Source organism: Macaca mulatta, chromosome 7, assembly GCF_049350105.2.
Source record: "Macaca mulatta isolate MMU2019108-1 chromosome 7, T2T-MMU8v2.0, whole genome shotgun sequence".
NCBI lineage: Eukaryota > Metazoa > Chordata > Mammalia > Primates > Cercopithecidae > Macaca > Macaca mulatta.
In genome coordinates, this window is record NC_133412.1 from 175,568,363 (window position 1) to 175,591,081 (window position 22,719).

The 22,719-nt window shown below is 52.6% G+C and overlaps 2 protein-coding genes and 1 long non-coding RNA gene across 43 annotated transcripts in view; 2 read left to right on the plus strand and 1 right to left on the minus strand.

Moving 5' to 3' along the window:
- WDR20 (WD repeat domain 20) overlaps positions 1–14,040 on the plus strand; it is an 89,778-nt gene extending 75,738 nt beyond the window's left edge. For 11 of the 23 annotated variants that reach the window (XM_077938146.1, XM_028850355.2, XM_077938155.1 and 8 more), the window contains one exon: positions 13,205–14,040. In XM_077938146.1, coding sequence (XP_077794272.1) covers positions 13,205–13,258 — 54 coding nt within the window. In that variant the 3' untranslated portion in view covers positions 13,259–14,040. 23 annotated transcript variants of the gene reach the window in all.
- LOC144330424 (uncharacterized) lies at positions 4,844–8,472 on the plus strand. Its single transcript, XR_013396584.1, has 2 exons — positions 4,844–5,039; positions 6,422–8,472. It is a non-coding gene; the product is annotated as an uncharacterized LOC144330424 (long non-coding RNA).
- MOK (MOK protein kinase) overlaps positions 11,306–22,719 on the minus strand; it is an 85,422-nt gene continuing 74,008 nt past the window's right edge. For 16 of the 19 annotated variants that reach the window (XM_028851863.2, XM_028851861.2, XM_077941770.1 and 13 more), the window contains 3 exons: positions 21,978–22,092; positions 19,677–19,877; positions 19,046–19,586 (listed from right to left, as the gene is read on the minus strand). In XM_028851863.2, the coding sequence (XP_028707696.1) occupies positions 19,506–19,586; positions 19,677–19,877; positions 21,978–22,092 (397 nt within the window). In that variant the 3' untranslated portion in view covers positions 19,046–19,505. Of the gene's footprint in view, positions 13,472–14,227; positions 14,322–19,045; positions 19,587–19,676; positions 19,878–21,977; positions 22,093–22,719 lie in introns of those variants that run through there. The other 3 variants (XM_077941765.1, XM_077941764.1, XM_077941763.1) reach the window with 1 other exon arrangement.

Here is a 22,719-nt window from a genome sequence, read left to right on the forward strand (position 1 = left end):
TTTCCCAACAAGGGAAAAGGAGTTTTTTGGTTTTTTGCTGGGGGGAGGTGCGGTGGGGGAGGGGGATTGGGTCAGAAAGGCACGTGACTCCTCCGCTCTGTGAGACCCCCCAGGGCTTCTGACTTCTCCCTTACGTGGGCCTTGTTTGGACTTAGTACCCCCCAGAGGAAGCACAAGTGCAGCTTTCCCCTTTCCTTGTTCTTGGATGGCAGCTGTGGCTCCGGGATGACTCTTGGGATGCCGACGCTGGCCATGTGCTTAGGCTTCGTCCTCAGTGGCTCCCACCCCGGCGCCGCAGCCCAAGGCCTGGTGGCCTGTGGCTTCCTCGGCAGTGGGAGGCTCTGCTGCTCCCCTGGAGGCCGCAGTCTCACCCTCACTCCCTGCTGCTGCACAGGGAGCTGCTTTTCCAATTCCAGTTTTCACAGTGGGTGAGATGGCCCCTTGAACTCTATGTTCCATGTCAAGATGGTGGTTATCTTCCTTGTTAACTCATTTTGTACACTGAGGTTTTTCTGGTGTGCACACCTGTGTAATGAAATCTAGAGCGAACGATCGCTTACACCGGTTTGCCTAGTGAATGCGGCTCCGCAAAGCGAAGACCTGGTGGCTTGTCTTTCTCCGCGGTGTGAAGACCCTGGTAGCTGGAGCAGCCGCTCCCTGTGCTCTTAACGCAGCCCTCCCAGGAAAGCCGGCCCAGGTCCCCAGGCCTGCTTCCCATCAGCAAACATGTCACGGTGGAGCCACCCACCCTGTGCCCATCGTGGGCCTTAACGCAGTGGTTTCTCTTCAGTGTGATGGCACGGCAGCATGCTGCCACCTGGGAACCACAGCAGCCTTCAGGTGCATCTCGCCTGTCTGTGCCTTTCACATCGCTGAGCACTACTTCTAGGAATGTTCGCATCCTCTCTACCTGTGGAACACAGGCCTTTGTTCCTAAAGGTGACCTGATCTAAGGGAGCCATGACAGCCATCCTTGTGGACAGCTTCCGCTTTGGAGGCCAAATTGGGTCATGTGGAGAGATTAGTAATGAACCCTCCATGTGCAATTTTATGCACCTACATAGTTGTAAACATTCAGTTTCAAATGCTTCTGAGGCATTGAGTATGCAGTTTCAAAATTCAGGACTTAGTATTTGGCCTAAATAGAGAGGGGCTGATCCCAGGTAAGTAGCATTTATGGTGACATTATGGCGACCTTGCGGTTCTGAAGGTGTGTCCCACGGACAGGGAAGCCGTGGGGGTGTGGCCCGAGTAACCAGCGTGACCGACTGGGTACTCTCTGATTTCTCCCCGCTCTCTGTCATTCTCAGTCGCAGTGGCTGGGATGAAAGAGGAATTACAGGGGTACACTGACTGACAGGTGACTTAGGAGTCATTTGCTGATAGGAACCAGGGGTGGGAGAGGCAAGAGGACGAGGTTGTGTTTCCTTTGAAGAGAGCTGTGAAATGTGCTACCTAGTATGGAGGCCTGTGTGCGTCTTCCTCTCCCACCTCCGGTTTTAAACACTATGATATTGTCAGTTTGGAATTGGGGGCTTGATCACAATCTTTTTCTTCCAGTTTTTGCCAAGGAGTGTACTGTCCTTAATGTCTGTCTGGTACCTTGTCTGGGGCCCCTTTATTGTGTCTCTGTGCCCTCCCCAAGGCCCCTCTTGCTGGGTTCAGAGCCCAGTGGAGAGCACTGTGCCAGCCTAGGGAGGGGCTGCCTTTGACTGCATGGCCCGACCCCTGGCTCAGCCCAGGCTGGCCCAGGCCCTGCAGGGTGACACCACTCTGCGTCCACTCTGCCCCTCTGACTGCTGCCCCTTTCTTTGACAGCCGGCAGAGCACTTCTGCAGGCAGGAGGACAGGATGCAAGGTGTTCTCCAAGACCAGAACTAAAGGTGCCCGACAGCTTGAGAAGAGGGCCCTGGAGAGAGGGCGGGGAGGCGCCCTCCTCCTCGGCTGTGCTGCTGAGTAATGGCTCCCGCAGACCTGGGGAGGGCCGGGGAGGGGCAGCAGCGGTGGTTCCTGATGCCAGGTGTGGAAGGTACAACGCGTGCTGCTAACCCTAAGAGAAATTTGGGGAAAATATTTGTATTTTTCTCACCAAACTTTGAGCTTCCTCATTGAAATTTTTCAGTTTTTCAGCCTAAACATTATTATGAGCAAGAATATCTTTTCTAACCTAATCTCTGGAATAAAACACAGCATTTGGCAAGAAGAGGCTGTTAACTACTCAGTCGGCATCACTGTTCCAGCGTGTACCAAACCACAGAGATGAGAAGCTCAGATGAAAGTCAGGTGCATGCTGCGTGGCCGGAGAATCCCGCTCCCGCCCGGCACGGGGGTGAGCTGGGCCCTGGGCGGTGTCGGACGCCTTCTGAAGGTGCCAGGCCAGGGCCAGGGGAGCCTCTACTTACCCTACTTGGGTTGGCCTTTTTCACCAGAATTCAAGAAGCCAGGTTTGTGCCGTTACTGTGATGGGGCAGGCTTCCAAACACCACCGGCAGCCCTGGAGCCTTTCTCTGAGGCATTTTTCTTCTTCAGAAGGGGAAATAAAATTCCCCCAGAGGCCTGGAGAAGGGAGCCTTTGGAAAAGCTTGCCTTCTTTTAAAGGCAAATTCATGTGCAGGAGTAGACACTTTACAAATAACCAGTAACCTTGGGGTCGAAATTTGCTTAAATCATGGTAAAGGATCTCATTTCTCTTTTGTGCTGATTGAACCTTCTAGCAATTTGGAAGTGTTCTTCTGTGAACCCTTAACTGGGGACTGAGGGCAAATGCCTTAGAAATGGAGGCGTGGAGAATCAGAAAGGAGCTATCACAATAATTCTTGTCTCACAGGCATTCAGGAATTCTGAGGAAGAATTGCAGTGACAGGACGGGAGTTTTGGCTCTCCACTGGCTGACTTCACCCCCAGGGCCCACCTGGCACGTGGCCAGGCAGCCGTTTACCCCATTTCCTCCACTTCCTGGGGTTCATTTTAAATATTAAAGAAATTGTGAAGTATGAAATTAGTGCTGAAGTTGCCTGAGTACAAGGTCCTCATCACCTCTTGCCGGGGAGGGAGACATTTCCTTTCTTTGTTGAGCGAGCTCAAAGTGTGAGGAGGAGAAAGCCTAGGGGGTGCGGGCGGCTGGAGAAGGGATCCACGGAAACCCAAGCGCCACCTCATGCATGTGTGACTGCCCAAGGAAGAACTAGAAGCAGTTCACCTGTGGATTTTCTGGGTAAGGATTCATGGAACACAGCGTCTGGCGTCCAGCTCTGTGGGTGAGGGCATGGCGGGGGATCCAGCGGCCCTGCCCTGCCTCCGGCGCCGGTGGATGGGGGAGGGATTAGCCTCTGACTGTGGGGTTGCACCATGAGGGTCGGTGTGCCCCCGGCTGAGGGTTCGCTCCTTAGCAGTGAAGAACGTCCACATGCGTGGGTAGGGGTCGGGTGACCTGGAGACGCCGCCTCCGGTCTGGTCTGGGTGACAAAGGTGAAGGTTGATAGTCTGCCGCCCTGGCAGCAACCTGCAGGGCCCCCTTGTCTGGAGCACGCCCGTCGCCACAGGCCGACTGGGACTGTCATGTGTTGCTTTAAGTTAACAAGGTGCACACCACAGTGACCCCAAGTGATGTCCCAGAGGGAGGAGACATGAGTCTGGCAGAAGTGAAGTCTGTGGCTTTATATTTAAAAGCACTCTATTCAGCTGTTACCTTTGAAACTCAGAGCCTAGTTACAAACTGTAAGAACGTGCCCTCCGGAAGAGGGCAACTGTCTCTCTGATGTTGATTTTTTTTATTCGTTTCTGCATCTGTTACCCGAACTTTGTGTCATAAATTACTATCCCTTCATTTGAAAGTGTAAAAGAAGAATTTCCTGCATTTTTATCATTTCTGTATACTTGAGTTTATTAAAGATTGTTATGTTAGGCGACACTGTATAAAATTGTATGGGTATTTTGAGTGAAAATCAAAAGTCAAATTCACATGTATTTCCTTTTTTATATTTTCATCTAATTTCTTGACAACTTGAATAAATTTCATAAAGAGCCTTCCTAACATGAAGTATTGGTAAATTAAATTCTTAACTGTTGCAATAATTAATGAAGCTTTAATATCAGTATTGTTATTTTATAATTTTAAGGAAATCATGTTTCTGTTTCACGGCTGTTTTTTAGCTGTTCCCTTGTCACTGTCACAGCTAATGAGACTTACTACATTTCCTACATACTTGATATTCTGAAGTACTGTGGGACTGTCCTCTGTATATTGACATTAAATAAACGTGTGTGAGTGAACTGTAAATGTAGATAATTTTCAGTAGTCATTTTCACATCTAAGCTTTAAAAATCCCAGTGAACCAAAACAAGAAAAGTTTTTAAATGTTGTAAAAGTAAGGGCCTTGTGAATGTTTATAGAACAGCCAGCCACCGGAATTGCTCCCTCTGACTTAAGCTGACTGTGTTTCTCATAGTTGGCAGCATACTCGATGAAATGTTCTGCGTCCCAGATCCCGTTTTATGTGGTCCTCCTCTATGCCAGCTCCAGTCCGGGAGGAGGACTGTCGATTGGCGTTTCGGCTGGGCTGTGTAGAGGCTTCTGTTTAGTGAGAACGCTGACATTCTGAAGTCTTCCTGGGCCACGAGCTGGCTTTGGTTACATGGACTCACTATCCCGGATGCTGGACATCCGACCTTCTGTCCAGCCACCCAGCTGGCAGCTGGGAGAGTGGAGAAGGTAGCGGCTGGTAAGCTGCTTTTTTTTTATTTTGCTTTAAGTTCTGGGGTACATGTGCTGACCGTGCAGGTTTGCTACCTAGGTATACATGTGCCATGGTGGTTGCTGCACCCATCAACCTGTCATCTAGGGTTTTTTTTTTTTTTTTTTTTGAGACGGAGTCTCGCGCTGTCGCCCGGGCTGGAGTGCAGTGGCCGGATCTCAGCTCACTGCAAGCTCCACCTCCCGGGTTTGTGCCATTCTCCTGCCTCAGCCTCCCAAGTAGCTGGGACTACAGGTGCCCGCCACCTCGCCCGGCTAGTTTTTTGTATTTTTTAGTAGAGACGGGGTTTCACCGTGTTAGCCAGGATGGTCTCGATCTCCTGACCTCATGATCCGCCCGTCTCGGCCTCCCAAAGTGCTGGGATTACAGGCTTGAGCCACCGCGCCCGGCCATGTCATCTAGGTTTTAAGGCCCCCGTGCATGAGGTATTTGTCCTAATGCTCTCCCTCCCCTCGCCCCAGGTAGGCTGCTTTCTGTAGGAGCTCTTTTCCTGGCTAGAAGTTCAGTGTTTTCCTCCTCCTCACCTTGAATAGTGTTTGCTTAAGGCTTTGTGCTGGCGTGAGGTTGTCCTGCTGTGGACACCAGGCCCGTCGTCGGTGCAGTTAGCTTCCTACACAGGGCAGTGGGGGACGTTCCATTTGGGATGAGAAGAACTCATGATTTACATTGTCTTACTATGAAATACTGTCCCTCACTCTTGACAGACGATGTGGCTGATCTGAGCTGCGCCCTGGCACCCGCAGGCCTATCCCACCTGCCTGAGCTGTGACAAGTGAGGGCGAGCTGGCCTGAGACACAACCCTCCACCAGGCCCTTATGCTCCCATTTAATTGTCACTTCCCTGCTGTGTCATGAGACATCCAGGTCCCGCTCAGCTGCCTCTCCATGTTGGCAGCCGGCTGAGTCCTGTGCTCTGCCTCTAGCACGTTCATCGGGCGGGAACTCCCAGAAGCTTCCTATGGTGCTGTCTCTGGAGTGCTGGCTCGGCAGAGCCTCCAGTGCTGAACTGTCTGCACTTTTTGTCTTGAGTCTGGGCTGCCAAAGCAGAGGCAACATTCAGACCTACAGCTCTGAAAAGCGGCCTCCTGGGGCCTGCTGCCCGCCGCCTGCCGCCCGCCGCCCGCCACAAGAGTGCTCCAGGGCCCTGTTCTCAGCACTGAACAGGGTGTTTTCGTTGGTGTTTTTTGAGACAGGGTCTCACTCTCTTGCCGAGGCTGGAGTGCGGTAGCATGAACATGGCTCACTGAAGCCTTGACCTCCTGGGCTCAGTGATCCTCCCATCTCAGCTTCTTGAGTAACTGGGACCATAAGCACACACCACTAAACGCAGCTAATTTTTGTATTTTTATTTCCGTAGATGTAGGGTCTTGCCATGTTGCCCCGGCTAGCACCGAGTAGATTTTAAACCCTAAAGACTATTAAGTTGACAGCAAGTTTTTTTTTTTTTTTTTTTTTAAGAAAACCATGACATTTTGGTCTTTTAAAAATAACTAGTTTGTACCTTCAAAAAAATAAAAATAGCCAGTTCTCAGCTGGGTGGGATGGCTCACACCTGTAATCTCAGCACTTTGGGAGGCCGAGGCGGGTGGATCACCTGAGCCCAGGAGTTTGAGACCAGCCCAGCCATCATGGCGAAACCCCGTCTGTACTAAAAATACAAAAATTAGCGGGGCCTGGTGGCGTGCGCCTGTAGTTCCAGCTACTTGGGAGGCTGAGGCACCATGAGAATCACTTGAACCCAGGAGGTAGAGCTTGCAGTGAGTTGAGATGGTGCCACTGCACTCCAGCCTGGGCAACAGAGCAAGACTCTGTCTTAAAGAAAAAATAGCCATTTATCCATGTGTGGCTGCTTGTCAGAATTAATGGATTCTGAGCTCAGGGGTCTCTGGAGATGAACAGACCACCTAGAGGCTCTCAGCTCCCCACCACCCCTTCCAGGGTCAGTGGCCTCCAAAACCAGCCTCCCCTTTTAGGTGGGGGGCAGCATGAGCAAAATCCTCCTTGAAGTTACTCAAGCTAGAAAGGCTTTAGGGAGACTAAGTGGGGTCCCTTTTTCCTGCCCCACACGGCAGAGAGGATTGCAGGGCCCAGTGGGTCCCAGGAGCAGGAGGGCCTCCAGTGACAGCCCGGGCCTGTGCTGGTCTCCGTCAGTGAACAGGATCACGATGAAGGCCCCCTAACTTGCACACATTCTCTCTGATGCTTTTCTTCCACCTTCAGATCACAGCGGAGCCCTTAAATGGTTGTGCCCTTCATTTGCGTGGTCTTTCCCCAGATGTCTGAAGAGCACAATCCTTTTCTCTGGGCGGCTTTTCTCATTAGAGGCCAGGTTGAGTGGCATCTAGGGGAAGTGTGGCCCCTTACTGTGACCTGTCAGTGGACAGGTTAAAGCTGGCAGAGGTACATGGTCCACTGCCCAGCTACAACTGAGGTCCCAGGCCAGACTGCGCGGCAAGTCTGGGGCAGAGATGGGTCCCGGCATCCCTGGGCTGTGCCAAGGGTCCCCGGCTCTGTGGCTCACGTGCCGCTTGTGTGATCTAAAAACTGGCTTCGCACGCCCTGAATAAACCATGGCTGCTTTCTCCAGGTTTGCTTTGGTTCCTTTCTGTCGTGCTCTGTGTAATGAGAATGGTGGGAGTCTTGCAGGTGAGCAGTTAAGGAGTGTGTTCCGAGCTGGAAGTCCTAGTTCTGAGAGCAGGCTAGCCTGGTCATAGTTCTCATCATTCCTGCACCGTCTCTAAAAAGGTATTGCTTTGCAAATAACATTTAACTCATGTTCTCCCCAGGAGCACCTGCCACAGAGGCCAGCATTGGAGCCTCAGAGGCTACGTGCAGGGCCAAGGCTGGCCTTCTCCCTCTGGGAGACGCCAGTGGAGGTGACCTCCACAGCACCCCGGCCAGCTGGCACCAAGCTCCCGGATGTTGTGGCTGTGTAGAAGCAGATTCTGTCTTGTGGCACTTTGTCCACAATCTCAGGAGAGAAGTGCTAGTCTGCCTGCCTGCCTGCAATAAAACGGGTCCCAGGGCCTGTCTGCGTATCACTTTTGTTTGGGTTGGAAAGGGTGACCTTAGGAGTTGAATGACCAGAGAGGGTTTTGAACAGTCCCAGGTGGATGAGGGATGAGCTGGCGCCCAGCCCACACACTCATCCACATCCCACATTTGTCTCCTTGAGGTTCTGTCTTCTCTGACATTCACAGGCCAGGGGTTGCGGGTGTTGGAAGGGGAAGCTCTCCCGGAACCCAGAGCCAGGAGACTGTCCTGGGCCTGACAGAGCTTCAGGACATGTCCTTTCTCTGATGTGGCCTGTGGCCCTCACAGTCCTGTCTTGCTGTCAGAATCTGCAGTCTGAGCAGCACCTGCAGGGGCAGGAACGTGGCCCTGCTGCTTTATTGTAAATTGTTTTAAACCAAAATATTTTTCCTATATATTCTGGTGCGACAAGGCATAATTCTCTTAACTTCGTATTATAAATTAGAATCAAACCCAAACCAAGAGCTGGAGTATTTTCTATCACTTAATTTTGAACTGAAATCTCTACAGGAATGAAACAGTGACTCTGTGGAGAGCCGAGCAGCTGACTAAGTATTAGAGCCAAGGCTTGCCCCGTTCCTCTCACAGCGTGGGGGCTGATGGGACGCCGTGCAGATTCTCCCTGGGGAACTCCTTTGCCTGATGGCAACTGGTAAAGCCTGGAGCTGCCAGCTGTCCTGCTTCCAGTGCACAGACAGACCAGCGGCTCCTGCACGCTGCTGAGGACAGGTGAAGTGTGCGTGGGCTCCCCTTGCCAGGTTCTCCATTGGCCAGGCCGGGCCTTGCCCCTTTTCTCCCATGAAAAGGAAGCAGAGAAGGACAGGGTAAAACCACGCTCCCTCCCTGAGGAGCAGGCAGATTGGGGCAGCAGGGTCCCTGTCACTGGGAGTTTGACATGGATAAACATTTGGGCAGTGGATCCCCCACACTTAACAAGCCTCCCACTGTGCTCTCGAGGGAAGCTGCAGCCTGGATCCTCCCACGGGGGCCTAGGTGTCTGCTGCTCGCCTTCCTCTTCTGCCACCTGATAATCTTTAGACTAAATCACAGACTGACAGAAACAAGGTGGCTTTTTTCCATTTAATTTCTTCTGAATGGCATTTCTTCCTCTGCTGCCTCCAGTGTTCCTCACGGCAAAGCGAGTCCATCTCCAGCAAGTGATGGGTGCAAGATGACGGGTTCATTGACTCGCACAAGTCCTCACCTGCCTGCAGGGTGCCAAGGCCCCTTCTCTGCCTCCCGGAGGGCTCACTGTGTCGCACCCCCTGCTTCTGGGCATGCCTGGCACTGATGCTAACCCAGGGCCGCAGCAGGCCCAGTACACTCCAGGGCTTGTGCCTGCAGGCCCGTCTCCTGGGGCTTGCTGGGTTCACTGCTGGAGAACTGGAGGCCGGACCCACTGGGTCTTTGCTTCGCCTTCCTGTTAACTCCTATTAGAGACCGCTGTTCTCCCCTTTGCTCTGACAGGCGGGCTCCAGGGAGTCCCTGGTCAAGCACCCTGGGGTCCTCTTGGGTTTTTCACCGGTAGCCAACCTGCTTCCCCAGTGCTCCAGCGTAGGGACCCTGAGTGTTGATCCTGGGCACATTCTCCACATGGCGATCCATTCTAAAACAATTGTTAACCAGGGCACATTCTCCGCATGGCGATCCATTCTAAGACAATTGTTAACCAGGGCACATTCTCCGCATGGCGATCCATTCTAAGACAATTGTTAACCAGGGCACATTCTCCGCATGGCGATCCGTTCTAAGACAATTGTTAACCAGGGCACATTCTCCGCATGGCGATCCGTTCTAAGACAATTGTTAACCAGGGCACATTCTCCGCATGGCGATCCGTTCTAAGACAATTGTTACACCAGGGCACATTCTCCGCATGGCGATCCGTTCTAAGACAATTGTTAACCAGGGCACATTCTCCGCATGGCGATCCGTTCTAAGACAATTGTTAACCAGGGCACATTCTCCGCATGGCGATCCGTTCTAAGACAATTGTTAACCAGGGCACATTCTCCGCATGGCGATCCGTTCTAAGACAATTGTTACACCAGGGCACATTCTCCGCATGGCGATCCGTTCTAAGACAATTGTTAACCAGGGCACATTCTCCGCATGGCGATCCGTTCTAAGACAATTGTTAACCAGGGCACATTCTCCGCATGGCGATCCGTTCTAAGACAATTGTTAACCAGGGCACATTCTCCGCATGGCGATCCGTTCTAAGACAATTGTTAACCAGGGCACATTCTCCGCATGGCGATCCGTTCTAAGACAATTGTTAACCAGGGCACATTCTCCGCATGGCGATCCGTTCTAAGACAATTGTTAACCAGGGCACATTCTCCGCATGGCGATCCGTTCTAAGACAATTGTTAACCAGGGTTGAATGAAAAGGGCTAAGGCCTGCTAATGGGAACCCCCAGTTCCCTGTTCTGCCAGTATGGACTACAGAAGGCGAGCGGAGGGCGGTTGATTGAAGATGTCTCTGGAAGGTGGGCCCAGTGGAGACTGGGACGGTGGAGGGCATGAGGGTGGTTCTAGTTGGCTCCCAGCTGCCACCACAGCTGGCATCAAGGCGTTAGCCAGCAGAAACTGGAGAATGAGTGTAGTGTACATTTGTTTTGTGCTAATGGGAGAATAGGAAGCTACCTGCAACCCTCAGGTTGGGTCGCTTTCTAGGGGCAGGGCTTTGTAGGGACCAGCGGGTGGAAGCAGCGTGTCCCTCGACATCAGGCTCTGGCAGCCTGGTGGCGGCACCACCTCTGCGTCTCAGCACCCGCCCGCCCTTGGGAGTGATGGAAAGCGGCCTCCCGCTCAGTGAGAGGACGTCTAAGGACGGGTGCTGTCCCTCATGGCCGTCACGAGCCACCTACAGCCACTGAGTATGTAAACCGGGGCCAGTCCAACCTGAAATGTGCCATAACGTGTCAACCACACAGCACACCTCTTAGGCTTCTTACCAAAAAAGTCATTAATAAGTTTTGTATTGCTGAATATGTTATGAAACATCCTGAGTTAAAGAAAATATTAAAATTGGCCGGGCGCAGTGGCTCACGCCTGTAATCCCAGCACTTTGGGAGGCCGAGGCAGGCGGATCACGAGGTCAGGAGATCGAGACCATCCTGCTAATACAAAAAATTAGCCGGGCGTGGTAGCGGGCACCTGTAGTCCCAGCTACTTGGGAGGCTGAGGCAGGAGAATTGCTTGAACCCAGGAGGTGGGGCTTGCAGCGAGCCAAGATCGTGCCATTGCACTCTAGCCTGGGCGACAGAGCGAGACTCCCCCAAAAAAGAGAAAATATTAAAATTAATGTCACTTGTTTTTATTTTCATTTTTTGAGACGAGTCTTGCTCTGTGCCCCAGGCTGGAGTGCAGTGGATTGTAGCTCATTGCAACCTGCATCTCCTGGGCTCAAGCCATCTCCTGCCTCAGCCTCCTGAGTAGCTGGGATGATAAGCGTGCACCACCACACCCAGCTAATTTTTGTATTTTTAGTAGAATACAAAAATTACACCATGTTAGTAGATTACACCATTTTAGTAGAATACAAAAAATACACCATGTTAGCCAGGCTGGTCTCAAATTCCTGGGCTTAAGTGAACCCCCCACCTTAGCCTCCCACAGGGCTGGCTGTCACTTGTTTTTAAGTCGTGAAATGTGCTCCTGGGAAGCTAAACTTAACACAGGATTGGTTCACAGGACACCACCTTCCTGTGGGTAGGGCTGCCTCATACCTGGAGCACTTGCCTCCACCTGGCGCTCTGTGGAAGGGGAGGGAGACTCTGTGGCTGCCAGATGAGGTGGCCCCTCTCCGTCTGTCCCCAGGCTGGATCACCACCACTTTCTCCCTTGCCAGGAGTAGATGACTTTTCTGTGGCTGGGGGGAAGGGAGGTGCCTCTTGGTTCAGGAGATTGTCACCTCCTGGACACCACGTAGCTTGTGGAAAGTACTTTCTTAGGGTGTGCGCGGTGATGAAGGCAGAGCGTCCTGTGTTAGAGGCTTCCTTCCTCCAGACTGTCCGTGGCAGAAGTGCAGTCAGCCACCCGCTGCCCAGCTGACCTCCACAGCCTTGATGAGTTTGAGCCAGAAGTATGGGGCATTTGCGGGGTCCTCCACAAGTACAAACAGGGTTCTGTCCCTTTTCAGGGGTCCCAGAGGAAAAGCGCTCCCGTAGCCTCTGAGCAGGGCAGCTGCCACGTTCCGTTTGCTCCTGAGCTTGTCTAGGTGAACAGATTTCAGGTGAAGGGAAGAAACGGGATGAAATGACCAGTGGGACAGCCTGCTTCCCGGCTTCCTGCAGCAGCGTGTGGGCGAGGCTGAAGGGCAGTTTCAGATTGTCACCCTCATCTGTGTCCACGCAAGTCCAATGTGTGAGAAGGTAGCAATGTTTGCTTGAGTTAAAGGCTTGTCATTTGTAAACAGTACTCATCAGCCGAAGCCTTCTTCCACGACAGCTTAGGCTGAGTTGCATTCCCAGAGCTGAAAATGTGCACCTTTGGGGTTGCACTGTCGCCATCTTAATGTTCTTCTTCATAAACGAACGCCATGCCTTGATGTAATTTAACTGCCGCCCAATAGTAAATGCAAAGAAATGGAAGTACTCTTTGCTGTGTGGGAAGTTAAACCCTCTTAGGTTTACCTAAGCTCACGCCTGTCTTGCTAAATCTGGGTGAGATTCCCCCTCCCCAGTGAGCCTCTCAGCAGGAGTTGCCCTGAAGAGCCAGAAGCACCCCGCCCATTCTTCCAGCTGGCCCTGGTGGGTTGGCCCCCACATCCGTTCTCCACACCCAGCCGCAGCCTCACGGCAAGACTCCTTTGTTCTGGGGCTCCCCCCACCTCGGCCTGGGCCCTCCTGTCTCTACCTGTGGGGCCTACACATGTGGACAGCTGCAGCCAGAGGGTGCCATGGTCGCACCACCCAACAAAGCAAGAACCCCCCCAGCAGAGAATGCCCTTTCAAATGTGTCCCTGAACTCTATCCTTGAAGGCAACCCCTGGCTCCAAGGGACTGGGTGTGCGGTCCAGAACTGTGGGGCCCTGGGCTCAACCCTGGCTGAAGGCGCTGAACACCTCCCACGAGGCACCTGTACCTTTGGGTCAGTGAAACTCCGAAGAACCTGCCCTCAGGTGCCGAGAAACCACTGTCTCCCCCAGGGGCAAGGCCAGCCCTGCCCGCCCTTCTCTTGGACAGTGTTGAGACCACAATATTGCACCCAGCAGGGTTCCAATTCTCTAGGAATTGAACGCAGTGATATGGATAGGAATTAAATAGATGAAGTGGAGGGTTTGCTCCCACACTGGCTTCCACACCAACAGCACCAGTTTTGACCACATGGAGCTGCTGGCAGAGGGCGAGCATGGTGGCTGTCGCCTGTCCGGTGTTTTGCTGGATTAATGTAGACTGCTTTGTTTGCAGGGCTCATTGTCATCCCCAAGCCAGGCCAGTTCTCCAGGTGGAACTGTAGTGTAGCGACCCCACTGCTGCGCGCACAGCCTCCCGGGACTTGGACTCGAGGGAGTGACGAGGAGGAGCCCCAGCTGCGCCTGAGCCGTGCCAGCCGGCAGACCTCAGGCGGTGGACGTCGACGAGGGCCGTGTGGACGGCGACCGGCTCACTCTGCAGCATCGTGCTCCCACTGCTCACCCAAAGAAATTGTTTCCATTTTAAATCGGTCTTTTGGGGCTGCAGTAAAAAATAAGAAATTGAGTTTTCTTACTTTTTACTCTAAAATTCAATGTAATTAAATCTCATATATATATAATATATACATATATACATAGTGTAAAATAGAATGTTTCTTGGACAAGAAATCCCCTGAAATTCAACTGTTATAAATAGTGCTTTCCTGTTTTTGCACTGATTTTTCTATACGTTAGGTGGTCAGAAAACAACCTTGAATGCACTCATACAGAAAATTGTTACTTTCTGACTTAATGTAATTCAGGAAGGCAGATGCTGCAATCACAGATCTAAAAAAATTGTTTGCACTTAAAAATAGTTGAATGCTGGTGGAGTTACTTTGCAGATGGGTACAAAGGACTCACGGCCCTCTGAGGTGCGGTGTGAAGATGCCCTTTTTACCTGTCGATGTTTAATGCTGTTATTTTCCAATGCAATCAACTCTGTATTATATGTATAAATAATGTAATTCTGCAATTGGGGAAAATAGTTACTTCACTAGTAATTTTCATCATTTAAGAGTGATATTTCTAATTCACAAAAAAATTAATATTAAAGCTATCTTGAATATACCGCTTGTTTATCTTCTGTTAAATTGGCTTAGTCTTTCCTGTACATTTTGGTTGAACTGGTTGGTATGGAATTGTTTTGTCTTTTTCACCCCATGTTACTAGAAGCCCCGTCAGTCACACTTGCGACGGGATGTTCAAGAACACGGCTCAGGAGGGCGTGGGCTCCGTGGCCGCCTCGCAGCCTCACCTGTCTGTGGCCACTGTGGGCAGCTGCACGTGTGCACAGGGTTTCAGGATCATGTTTCCTTACAGCTTCGAGTCCTTCTTTTGTCGTTGAAAGCCTGTGACCACACATAACAGTTTCTACAGTGAGTATGAACGTGGGACATGAACTAGCTAATCAAACTGTTTACCTGATTTTTTTTTTTTTTTTTTTAAGAGACAGAGTCTTACTGTCACCCAGGCTGGAGTGCAGTGGCGTGATCTCAACTCACTGCAAGCTCTGCCTCCTAGGTTCATGACATTCTCCTGCCTCAGCCTCCTGAGTATCTGGGACTATGGGCGCCTGCCATCACGCCCAGCTAATTTTTTGTATTTTCAGTAGAGACGGGGTTTCACCGTATTATCCAGGATAGTCTTGATCTCCTGACCTCATGATCCGCCCGTCTCGGCCTCCCAAAGTGCGGGGATTACAGGTGTGAGCCACCCTGCCCGGCCTTACCTGAGATTTTTCTTACTTGGTTGAACCAGCTCATGAGCATCTATGAGCCTAGGGCATCCCACACCTGCTCAACGAGTTACTAGAATTGCAACAGAATGTGCAGCTACCAAACAGAAGAATGTTTATTTTTTTAAAAAATCATATACAACTGGATCCTTTGAAAGCTTTATTTTGTGAGACTTTAAACCATGAAGTGTCTGAAACCTATTTCTGTAATTGATCACATTAAATTGGGGGCATGTCTTTAATTTCGGGCTTCTGAGGGGAGGTATGCTACATTTTCACCATTTGTATGAATGCAGCCACAGAAAACTTAACATCATCTGAGCCCTCAGTTTAGTTTTCTTCAGGGGAGAGATTAGTTACGGCTTGAGTTCTCAGCCTGCCCCACTCAGAGGCCCCAGCAGGGCCTCTGGATCAGGGGGCCATGAACTATGGTGTGTCTTCTAGAAAGAGAAATACAAGACACTAAGACTTGCTGTTCTAAATGAAAGAATCAGAATGGATAAATTAGACACATGCAGAGTGACCTCTGTATTAAAGTATTAGCACATTTTAGGTACTTTGGTATTTCTGTCATCTTAAAGTACTGATTGCTAGGTGCTGTCAGTTACACAGGAAGCCAAACCCAGGAGGGTCCAAAACAGCTACAGTGAACCGCGGGTGTATTTGGAAGTCAGAAGGAACTACTTTTGAAAATAAGTCTAAAATTCTTTTCTGTTTAAGACAGAATCTCACCTATCATCCAGGCTGGAATGAAGTGGTGCGATCATAGCTCATTGCAGCCCCAAACTCCTGGGTTCAAGTGATCCTCCCACCTCAGCCTCCCGAGTAGCTGGGATCACGCATGTGTGCCACCACACCTGAGTAACTTTTTGGTATTTTGTAGAGATGGGGTCTCCTTATGTTGCCTAGGCTGGTCTCAAACTCCTGGGCTCAAGCGATCCTCCTGCCTCAGCCTCCCAAGATGCTAGGATTATAGGTATGAGCCACCGCACCTGGCCAAGTCTAGAATTCTTAACCTGGCAATCTTCCTGGTCATCTCCTTATTCTGTTTCCTGTTTGTGGAAAGTGGCAGGTGGAAATTTAATACCAGGACAATAATTACGTAAAGACTTGAGCAGTTTGGTCAGATGACCCAGCTATGTCCAAAACTTTTGCTGGCCCCGAGATGGTATCACTCGAGATGGTTAGTCCTAGCTCTGCCTCAGCCCAGTCTGTCACCCTTCGCTGGTTCTGGAGTGCACTTTGCATTTGGCCATCACAGTACTAACGCTGTCAGATATGCCCCAGTTTACTCTAGATGCATCTGTGCCAGGAATAAATCTTTATTTTTATGGCGCTGTTCCTAAGACTGCTCTGTAGCCAAGTCGGCCAAGATGACTTCCAAACTCTAACTGCCTCATAACTGTCCCCACCACTGTCACCATGGACTCAAGCATTCAGCAGGCCCTGGGCAGATGGCAGTGAGGCAGCATCAAGGCTGGTCATGCCCTCACTCAGACGCCCTGGAAAGACGAGCTTCCCTGGGACGATTTGGGTTTTTCTCACTTGCCTTGAACTTCCTTACACTTCCGGCGTTGAAGAATGCACGCTCCTCACGGGATTAGGCCCAGAGAAAGCCAGGAAGAGGTCGGCCATGCCAGGGGTGGGTCTAGCTGGACTCTAGCCGCCTCGTGGCAGGCTGGCTGCACCGCAGGTGTGGGGGCAGCAGAGTAGGAGACGGGAGGTCACGGTCACACTGCTGTTGCCTGTCACACGAAGGCATGCACATCTGAGTGCCAGACGGAGATGGCTGACGGAGATGGCTGCGTACTGCTTCTCCCCGCAAGGCCCGCCCCACCAGTGTGGAGTGGCTCCCCTGTGCTTCTGCCTGGTGTCTTCTTTAAGGTCAGGAGGGTGAGGTGGGTGGGCGAGGGTAGGCTCGCACAAGAAGGGCGACAGTGCAGCGGGGCAGCACGCAGGTGCTTAGCAGAGGATTGCGGGATGAACGTGTTTGAATGGGGAGGAGGACGGCTGAGGCCTCATCCTTGCTTCCGTTCTGGGTTCTGTGGGGATAATTCAAGCGCTTCAGTTGCATTGCACAGAAGAATGGAAATAATCCGGCCAGCTTTCCAGTTGGGGCGGCAGAGGCGGCAGCAGGGTGAGGTGGCCTCCTATGGGCTGAGCCAGCCTGGCCCCTCTGCCCTCAGCCCTGGCCCCCATCACAGGGCCCAGACAGACACAGGGAACCACACACAGCTAAGGCAGCCTGGGGATCCTGGCGCCTGCTGCCGAGAGCAGGCAGGTGCGAGGGCCAAGTGCAGGGCAGGAAGTCCAAGGGTGGCTGGCAGGATTTCCCTTTTCTCCAAATCTGCAGGAAATCATCACCCTTGGAATCTCCACCCTTGGACTTGGGAAGCCGATGTGGGAACCCTGCTGTGCGCCACAGACCCCCGTCACTCCTCCATGGAGGGGGCCTGTGGAGCTGGGCTCTGGTCCCCTGCTCACCTCCATCCTGGAGGCCCAGCTGCCCTGGGCCCTGGCGTGCCGGGGGCTCTACATTGCTTCAGAGCGTTTATGTCCAAGTCCAACAAAACCAGGAGGGCCTCAAGCGGCGGGCCTTGGGATGGTCCTCCTCTTGCTTTAGGGACTTTCTTGCCTTCAGAGAGCCCCCAGCCGTGCTGCCCCCACCACGAGGAGGGTGACAGAAGTCAGGGCAGCTGATGTCCGGGGCACCAGCATCTGCAGACCACACTTGCTTTCTCAAAAAGGCCTGCAGAAGAACTGTCAAGACTTTCCCTTCATATTTTTAGGTGTAAAGAGAAGAACACGTTTCCCAAGTACACAAACACTTAATCCGTTTACATGCCCAACACTTAAGCCAGGCCCGGGGACAGGGCGCGCCCCTCCTAGCCACCACTCCCCTACCCACAGGTCCCTCTCTTGTGACCTGTGCGCCCCACCCCCACCCCTACACCTCCCCATCCTTCTGTCCCCCAGCCCTCCCTGCTGCTGGGCTCTGCCCACGGCCCTGGTGTCCGACTCCCCTGGGACTCCCAGGCCCTCTGTAGAGGCAGAACGGTGCCACCCCCCTGCTCAGACACCTCCCCTACAGCAAGGGCAGCCTTCAGGGTCTCAAATGGGTTTAAAAGGAGCCCAGGGAGAGGCTTGCTCTGAACATTATGGCAAGCCTCACTTCCGGGCTGTAATCTGCCCTTCTTCTTGGGCTCCTTTGACCCCCATGTGGCACAGACCGGGCACCTGTACCTATGGACTCGCTGCCCCATGCTCCCAGCCCTTTCCTCCTCCTCCAGCCTGCCCTCCCTCCGTATGGCCCAGAGTCCACTGTCGTGTCAGATGGCCTGGGGCTGGGGCCAGAGCCACTGGAGAGCACATGAAGGAAGGGTGTCACAGATTTGTCTCAACACAGGAACAAGGAGGCCTAAACACTAGCCCGAGAAATTTAGCTTTTTTCAAAAATATCTCATAAGTTTGGGAAGATGACAAAAAAAAGGAGGACCCAATTACTAAGTTACTTTCCAAGATAAACAAGGACTTACTAGGACTTTTCTCGTGCCCAGCAGCCCGGCCAGTGCCAGTTTCTTTGCAATGTTCCCATCCCATCCCCACGGGGAAGCAGGTTTCTTTTTCTAGGACACAAGGTACCCAACTTATTGTTGGCACTCGGCAAATAGCTCAAAGCACCCACTGGCAGGCCTGGGGCAGGGCTCCATACTCCCCAGAGACAGGTGGGCACCAGGAGCTAAAATGACAACGTGGTCACCTTGAAGCCTGTGCTCAGAAGAGACCCTGCAGGCCTGCCCTGTGCCCCGTACCACCTTGCCAGGCTGGTCGCTGAGGAGCACACAGGGCTCCAAGGACATGCCTGTGTGTGCTCCTTCCTGAGTGGTTCTTCAAATGAAAATTAAGCCACACCAGGCCGGGCGCAGTGGCTCACGCCTGTAATCCCAGCACTTTGGGAGGCCGAGGCAGGAGGATCACCTGAAGTCAGGAGTTTGAGACCAGCCTGACCAACATGGAGAAACCCCATCTCTAGTAAAAATACAAAAAATCAGCCGGGCGTGGTGGTGGGCGCCTGTAATCCCAGCTACTCTGGAGGCTGAGGCAGGAGAATCCCTTGAACCCGGGAGGTGGAGGTTGCAGTGGGCCAAGATCGCACCACTGCACTCCAACCTGGGGAACCAGCGAAACTCCGCCTCAAAAAAAAAAAAAAAAAAAAAAATTAAGCTACATCAAAGCCTTCCCAACAAAATCAATTCCCCTCATGTGCCCACTAAAGCTAAAATAAAGGAATGGCTGGTAAGGACACATGTTGGACTCGGAGAATATTAAAATGCAATACTGTAACGACAGCTTATTCTTTAATAAAAGTCGGGGTGTCCAGTAGCGTCACTGGTAAGAGGTGGTGCGCTCCACGACTGACCAGCAGCGCCAGAAAAGCGCTGGGAGGGGACACGCAGAGCCCACCTTCCAACCACGCCCAACTGATCACAGAAATGCCTGCTTGTTTTGATTCATATACAAAGTTACAAAATATTCCCTGCCCCAAATTCTTAACGAAAATGAAAGAAAACCCTAGAATGTGGTTTTACAAATATATTAGCCCAGAACATCCTGGGCAGCTGCGCGGGCCGCGGGTGCGGCGGGGCGCAGGGCAGCACCCAGAGCCCCAGCCAGTGCGAAACGGACGCAGGTGCGTCCCCAGCCCTCCGTGGCGTCTCAGCGGCAGATCGCCCAGGCCGGGCCCGATCGGGCCTGGTGTTGCCTCCGGAAGTCGAGACGACTGTGCTGCTCAGTATACTCAGTATCTTCCGCCTTTCCGCACTATGGTGGGCAGGCGACACTGCTGCGGGGCAGGCTTAAGGTCCTTCCGCGGATCTGTCTGTCAAAGAAAAATTACAGACACGAAATTCAGTGGCGGCCTGGGCAGGGCGGGAGAGCAGAGCCGCCGGAGAAGCTGGCTCCGTGCTACCTTCTTGGTCGCAGGGATGCACTTCAAGGGTCTCAGCACCGGCGCTCTTCCATTTGTCCCAGATTCAAGTGCGGACTGCAGCGTGGGGCTGGAGTAAGACGACAGTTTGGCCACTCCCGAAAGCTTTAGTTTGGGCAGTTCCATGACGTAGGCCGGTCCTTGTCTCTTGGGATGGTCCTCCTCTTGCTTTAGGGACTGTTTCTTGAAACAGAACAGAGGCCAGTTGGACATAAAATGCTTTCCCCTTTATGGAAATTAGGAAAAATGAAAGAGGCTCTTTTGTGCTGCTTTTGGCTAATACAATTTCTTGACCATGAGATGTGACTGGGACACATTCACCAGGTCCCAGACACCCCAAGGGAGTGGCTGCTCACGAGAGTCCCACGGCGGAGGCCAAACCTTCAGGGGGAACCTGAAGCATGCAGACTGCGAGCTGAGGAGTGTGGGTAGCAAAGGGCTGGCGGGCAGTGGTGCCCACGCCTCCGGCCTCCTACTCTAGCTCCAAGGCCTCATGCTCTGACCTGCCTGCTGCCTGCTTTTGGGGGGCTTGTAAGCTAAGGATGGTTTTACATTTGGGTTTCTTTGTTTTTTGTTTGTTTGTTTTTTGAGACAGGGTGTTGCTCTGTAGCCCAGACTGGAGTGCAGTGGTACAATCTTGGCTCACTGTAGCCTCAGCTTCCTAGGCTCAGGCGATCCTCCTGCCTCAGCCTCCCAAGCAGCTGGGACTAAAGGCACGCACCACCACACCCAGCTGATTTTTAAAACAGATGGGGTGGTGGGGGAGTAGTCTTGCCTACGTTGCCCAAGCTGGTCTCAAACTCCTGGCCTAAGTGACCCTACTTTGGCCTCCCTAAGCACTGAGTTTATAGGTGTGAGCCACCACACCCACCCAGTTTTTATATTTTTTAATAATTGAAAAAAAAAATGTTTCATGGCATATGAAAATGATGTGAAATTCAAATTCTAGTGTCCCCAGTTCTACTGGAACGCAGCGCCCGATGTGGTTCCTGTGTTGCCTCCAGCTGCTTTCACACTGCAGCAAAGCGGGGAGTGTAACCAGCACCCCACGGCCACGGGGCCTAAAATATTTCCTGTCGGGCCCTTAGAGAAAAGCATGCCGACCTCGGATGTGACTGAGGGTGGGGACTTGGGTGAATGCGGCCTGCAGTGACATCAACGGTTTGAAGCAGACCCTCTGTCCAGGAGGGAGCAGAGGCAGAGCAGGGACAGTAGTGAGGAGGCCATCTGTGGTGACTTAGGCAAGGTGAGGAGGATGTAGGAGGCAAGAAGGCGAAGCCCCTGTGAGATGAAGGAAGGGTCCACGGGGGGCCTGGGCAGTCGGCGGAGTTGCCTGCCCCGGAGGGAAGGCCATGGGAAGCTACAGGGAAAAAAGCACATTTGGGGGAAAGATCAGGAGAAGGGGTTTCAGCACATTTGTCTTTTGGACATTCAAGTGGAGCTGTCAAACCGGGGGCCAACGGGACACAGGAGCTTGGCTTTCTGGAGAGCAGTCTGACTGCAGCTCTGGGTTCCCAGCTCCCAAGCGGGCAGGGAGCACTCAGTAAAGGCTGGGAGGAGCGAGTGACGTAGGGACGACCGAACAGATGAATGACGGAAGGACACACTGTCACACTGTTGGGGTGCCAGCCCAGAACTGGGAGACTGGTGCAATCCTGCCAGCAGGTGCCACAGGGCTGCACCGGGCTAGGATGCCACATGGTAGGTGGGAAGGTGAAGGCACTGAGGAGCAAAGCTGGCATTTCTCAACCCAAAATGTGCACAACCTCCGCTGATGGGACGAAGTGCTCATCTGGGGCCAGAGGCAGCGTGGCCTGCCTAGGACTTGAGACCTGTCATGGGCTGGGTCGGTGACTCGGGCCTGAGGCCTGTCACCAGCTGGGTGGGTGACTCGGACCAGCATTGCATCTTCTCGGCGCCTCCCTCCAGGGCCGTTCTGAGGGACGATGTCTCCACAGAGCTTGGCATAGAACCTAGCACCTGCATGTGGCCATCAGGACAGACACAAAAGTTCATGCAAGGGTCCCCTCTCTGGGCCTGCTCACATGGGATATTCGTCATTAATTCTTAGCTACTGGGGCAGAAAGGGCTTGAGCAAATAGAACTGGGGTCCCTGACATCCCAACATATGCAGCCATCAATTCGCATGCTGTTCAGGCCTCAACTGACAACATGGTCTGCCACAGCCTCCACAGGTGGCGTCCTCCTCAGAGACACAGGCCACCTGAGGGCATCCAGTCCCCGCTGAGCTGGGTGGTCTCCAGCTCCGATTTCGCTTAGTACCTGCTTTCTGCCCTCCTTTGAAATCTGGCAGCTGGTAGTGAGTGGTTCCGGTGCCACAGGGTGCTCCGGAAAGCAAGCTTTTCTGTGGCTGCCCAGAGCTCGCTTCTCTGTTTTCCTACGGGGAAGGAGAAGAGAACGGAGCAGCTCCACTGAGAGCCCGCAGAGCACACGGCCTGTTGGCTTCTTTGCCTCCAATTTGTCTACTGTGTGAGTTGCCAATAGCTCTTCTTTTCTGCATAAGCTGTAATCAGGGGGCTTTTTTTTTTTTTTCTTTTCTGGGCCAGGAACAGAGCTGGCTCCATGAACCAGAGGCACTGCCTACCAAGGGACTCACGGTTTGGGATCAAACTGTCACCTCCACAGTTACGCATACAGGAGTGTCCAGAGGTGCGGAATTAGATGGCCTCAGGGCAGACAAGTCTTAGATTCACATTCAGCAGGTACTTCCAGTGCCAGGTGACATCCAAAGTGCTCTAACATCTCAGAATGCGTCCTGTTCACACCATTTACAAGGGCTACACACCAGGCTCTTCTAGAAGGCTTACTACCTGTAGCCTCTGCATCAACCACAAAGTGGGCAGCCAGCCCCTCTTTCTCCTGCCATGGAGCTGCTAACAGCCTCATTTTGGGGAGGATACATCAGAACACAGCACGGTGGGGGCCCCAAGAGGCCCTGACCACTCTTCAGGATGGAGAGCGTGATTCCCAAGAACCAGGGACCCTCCAGAGGGCAGTCCCTTGC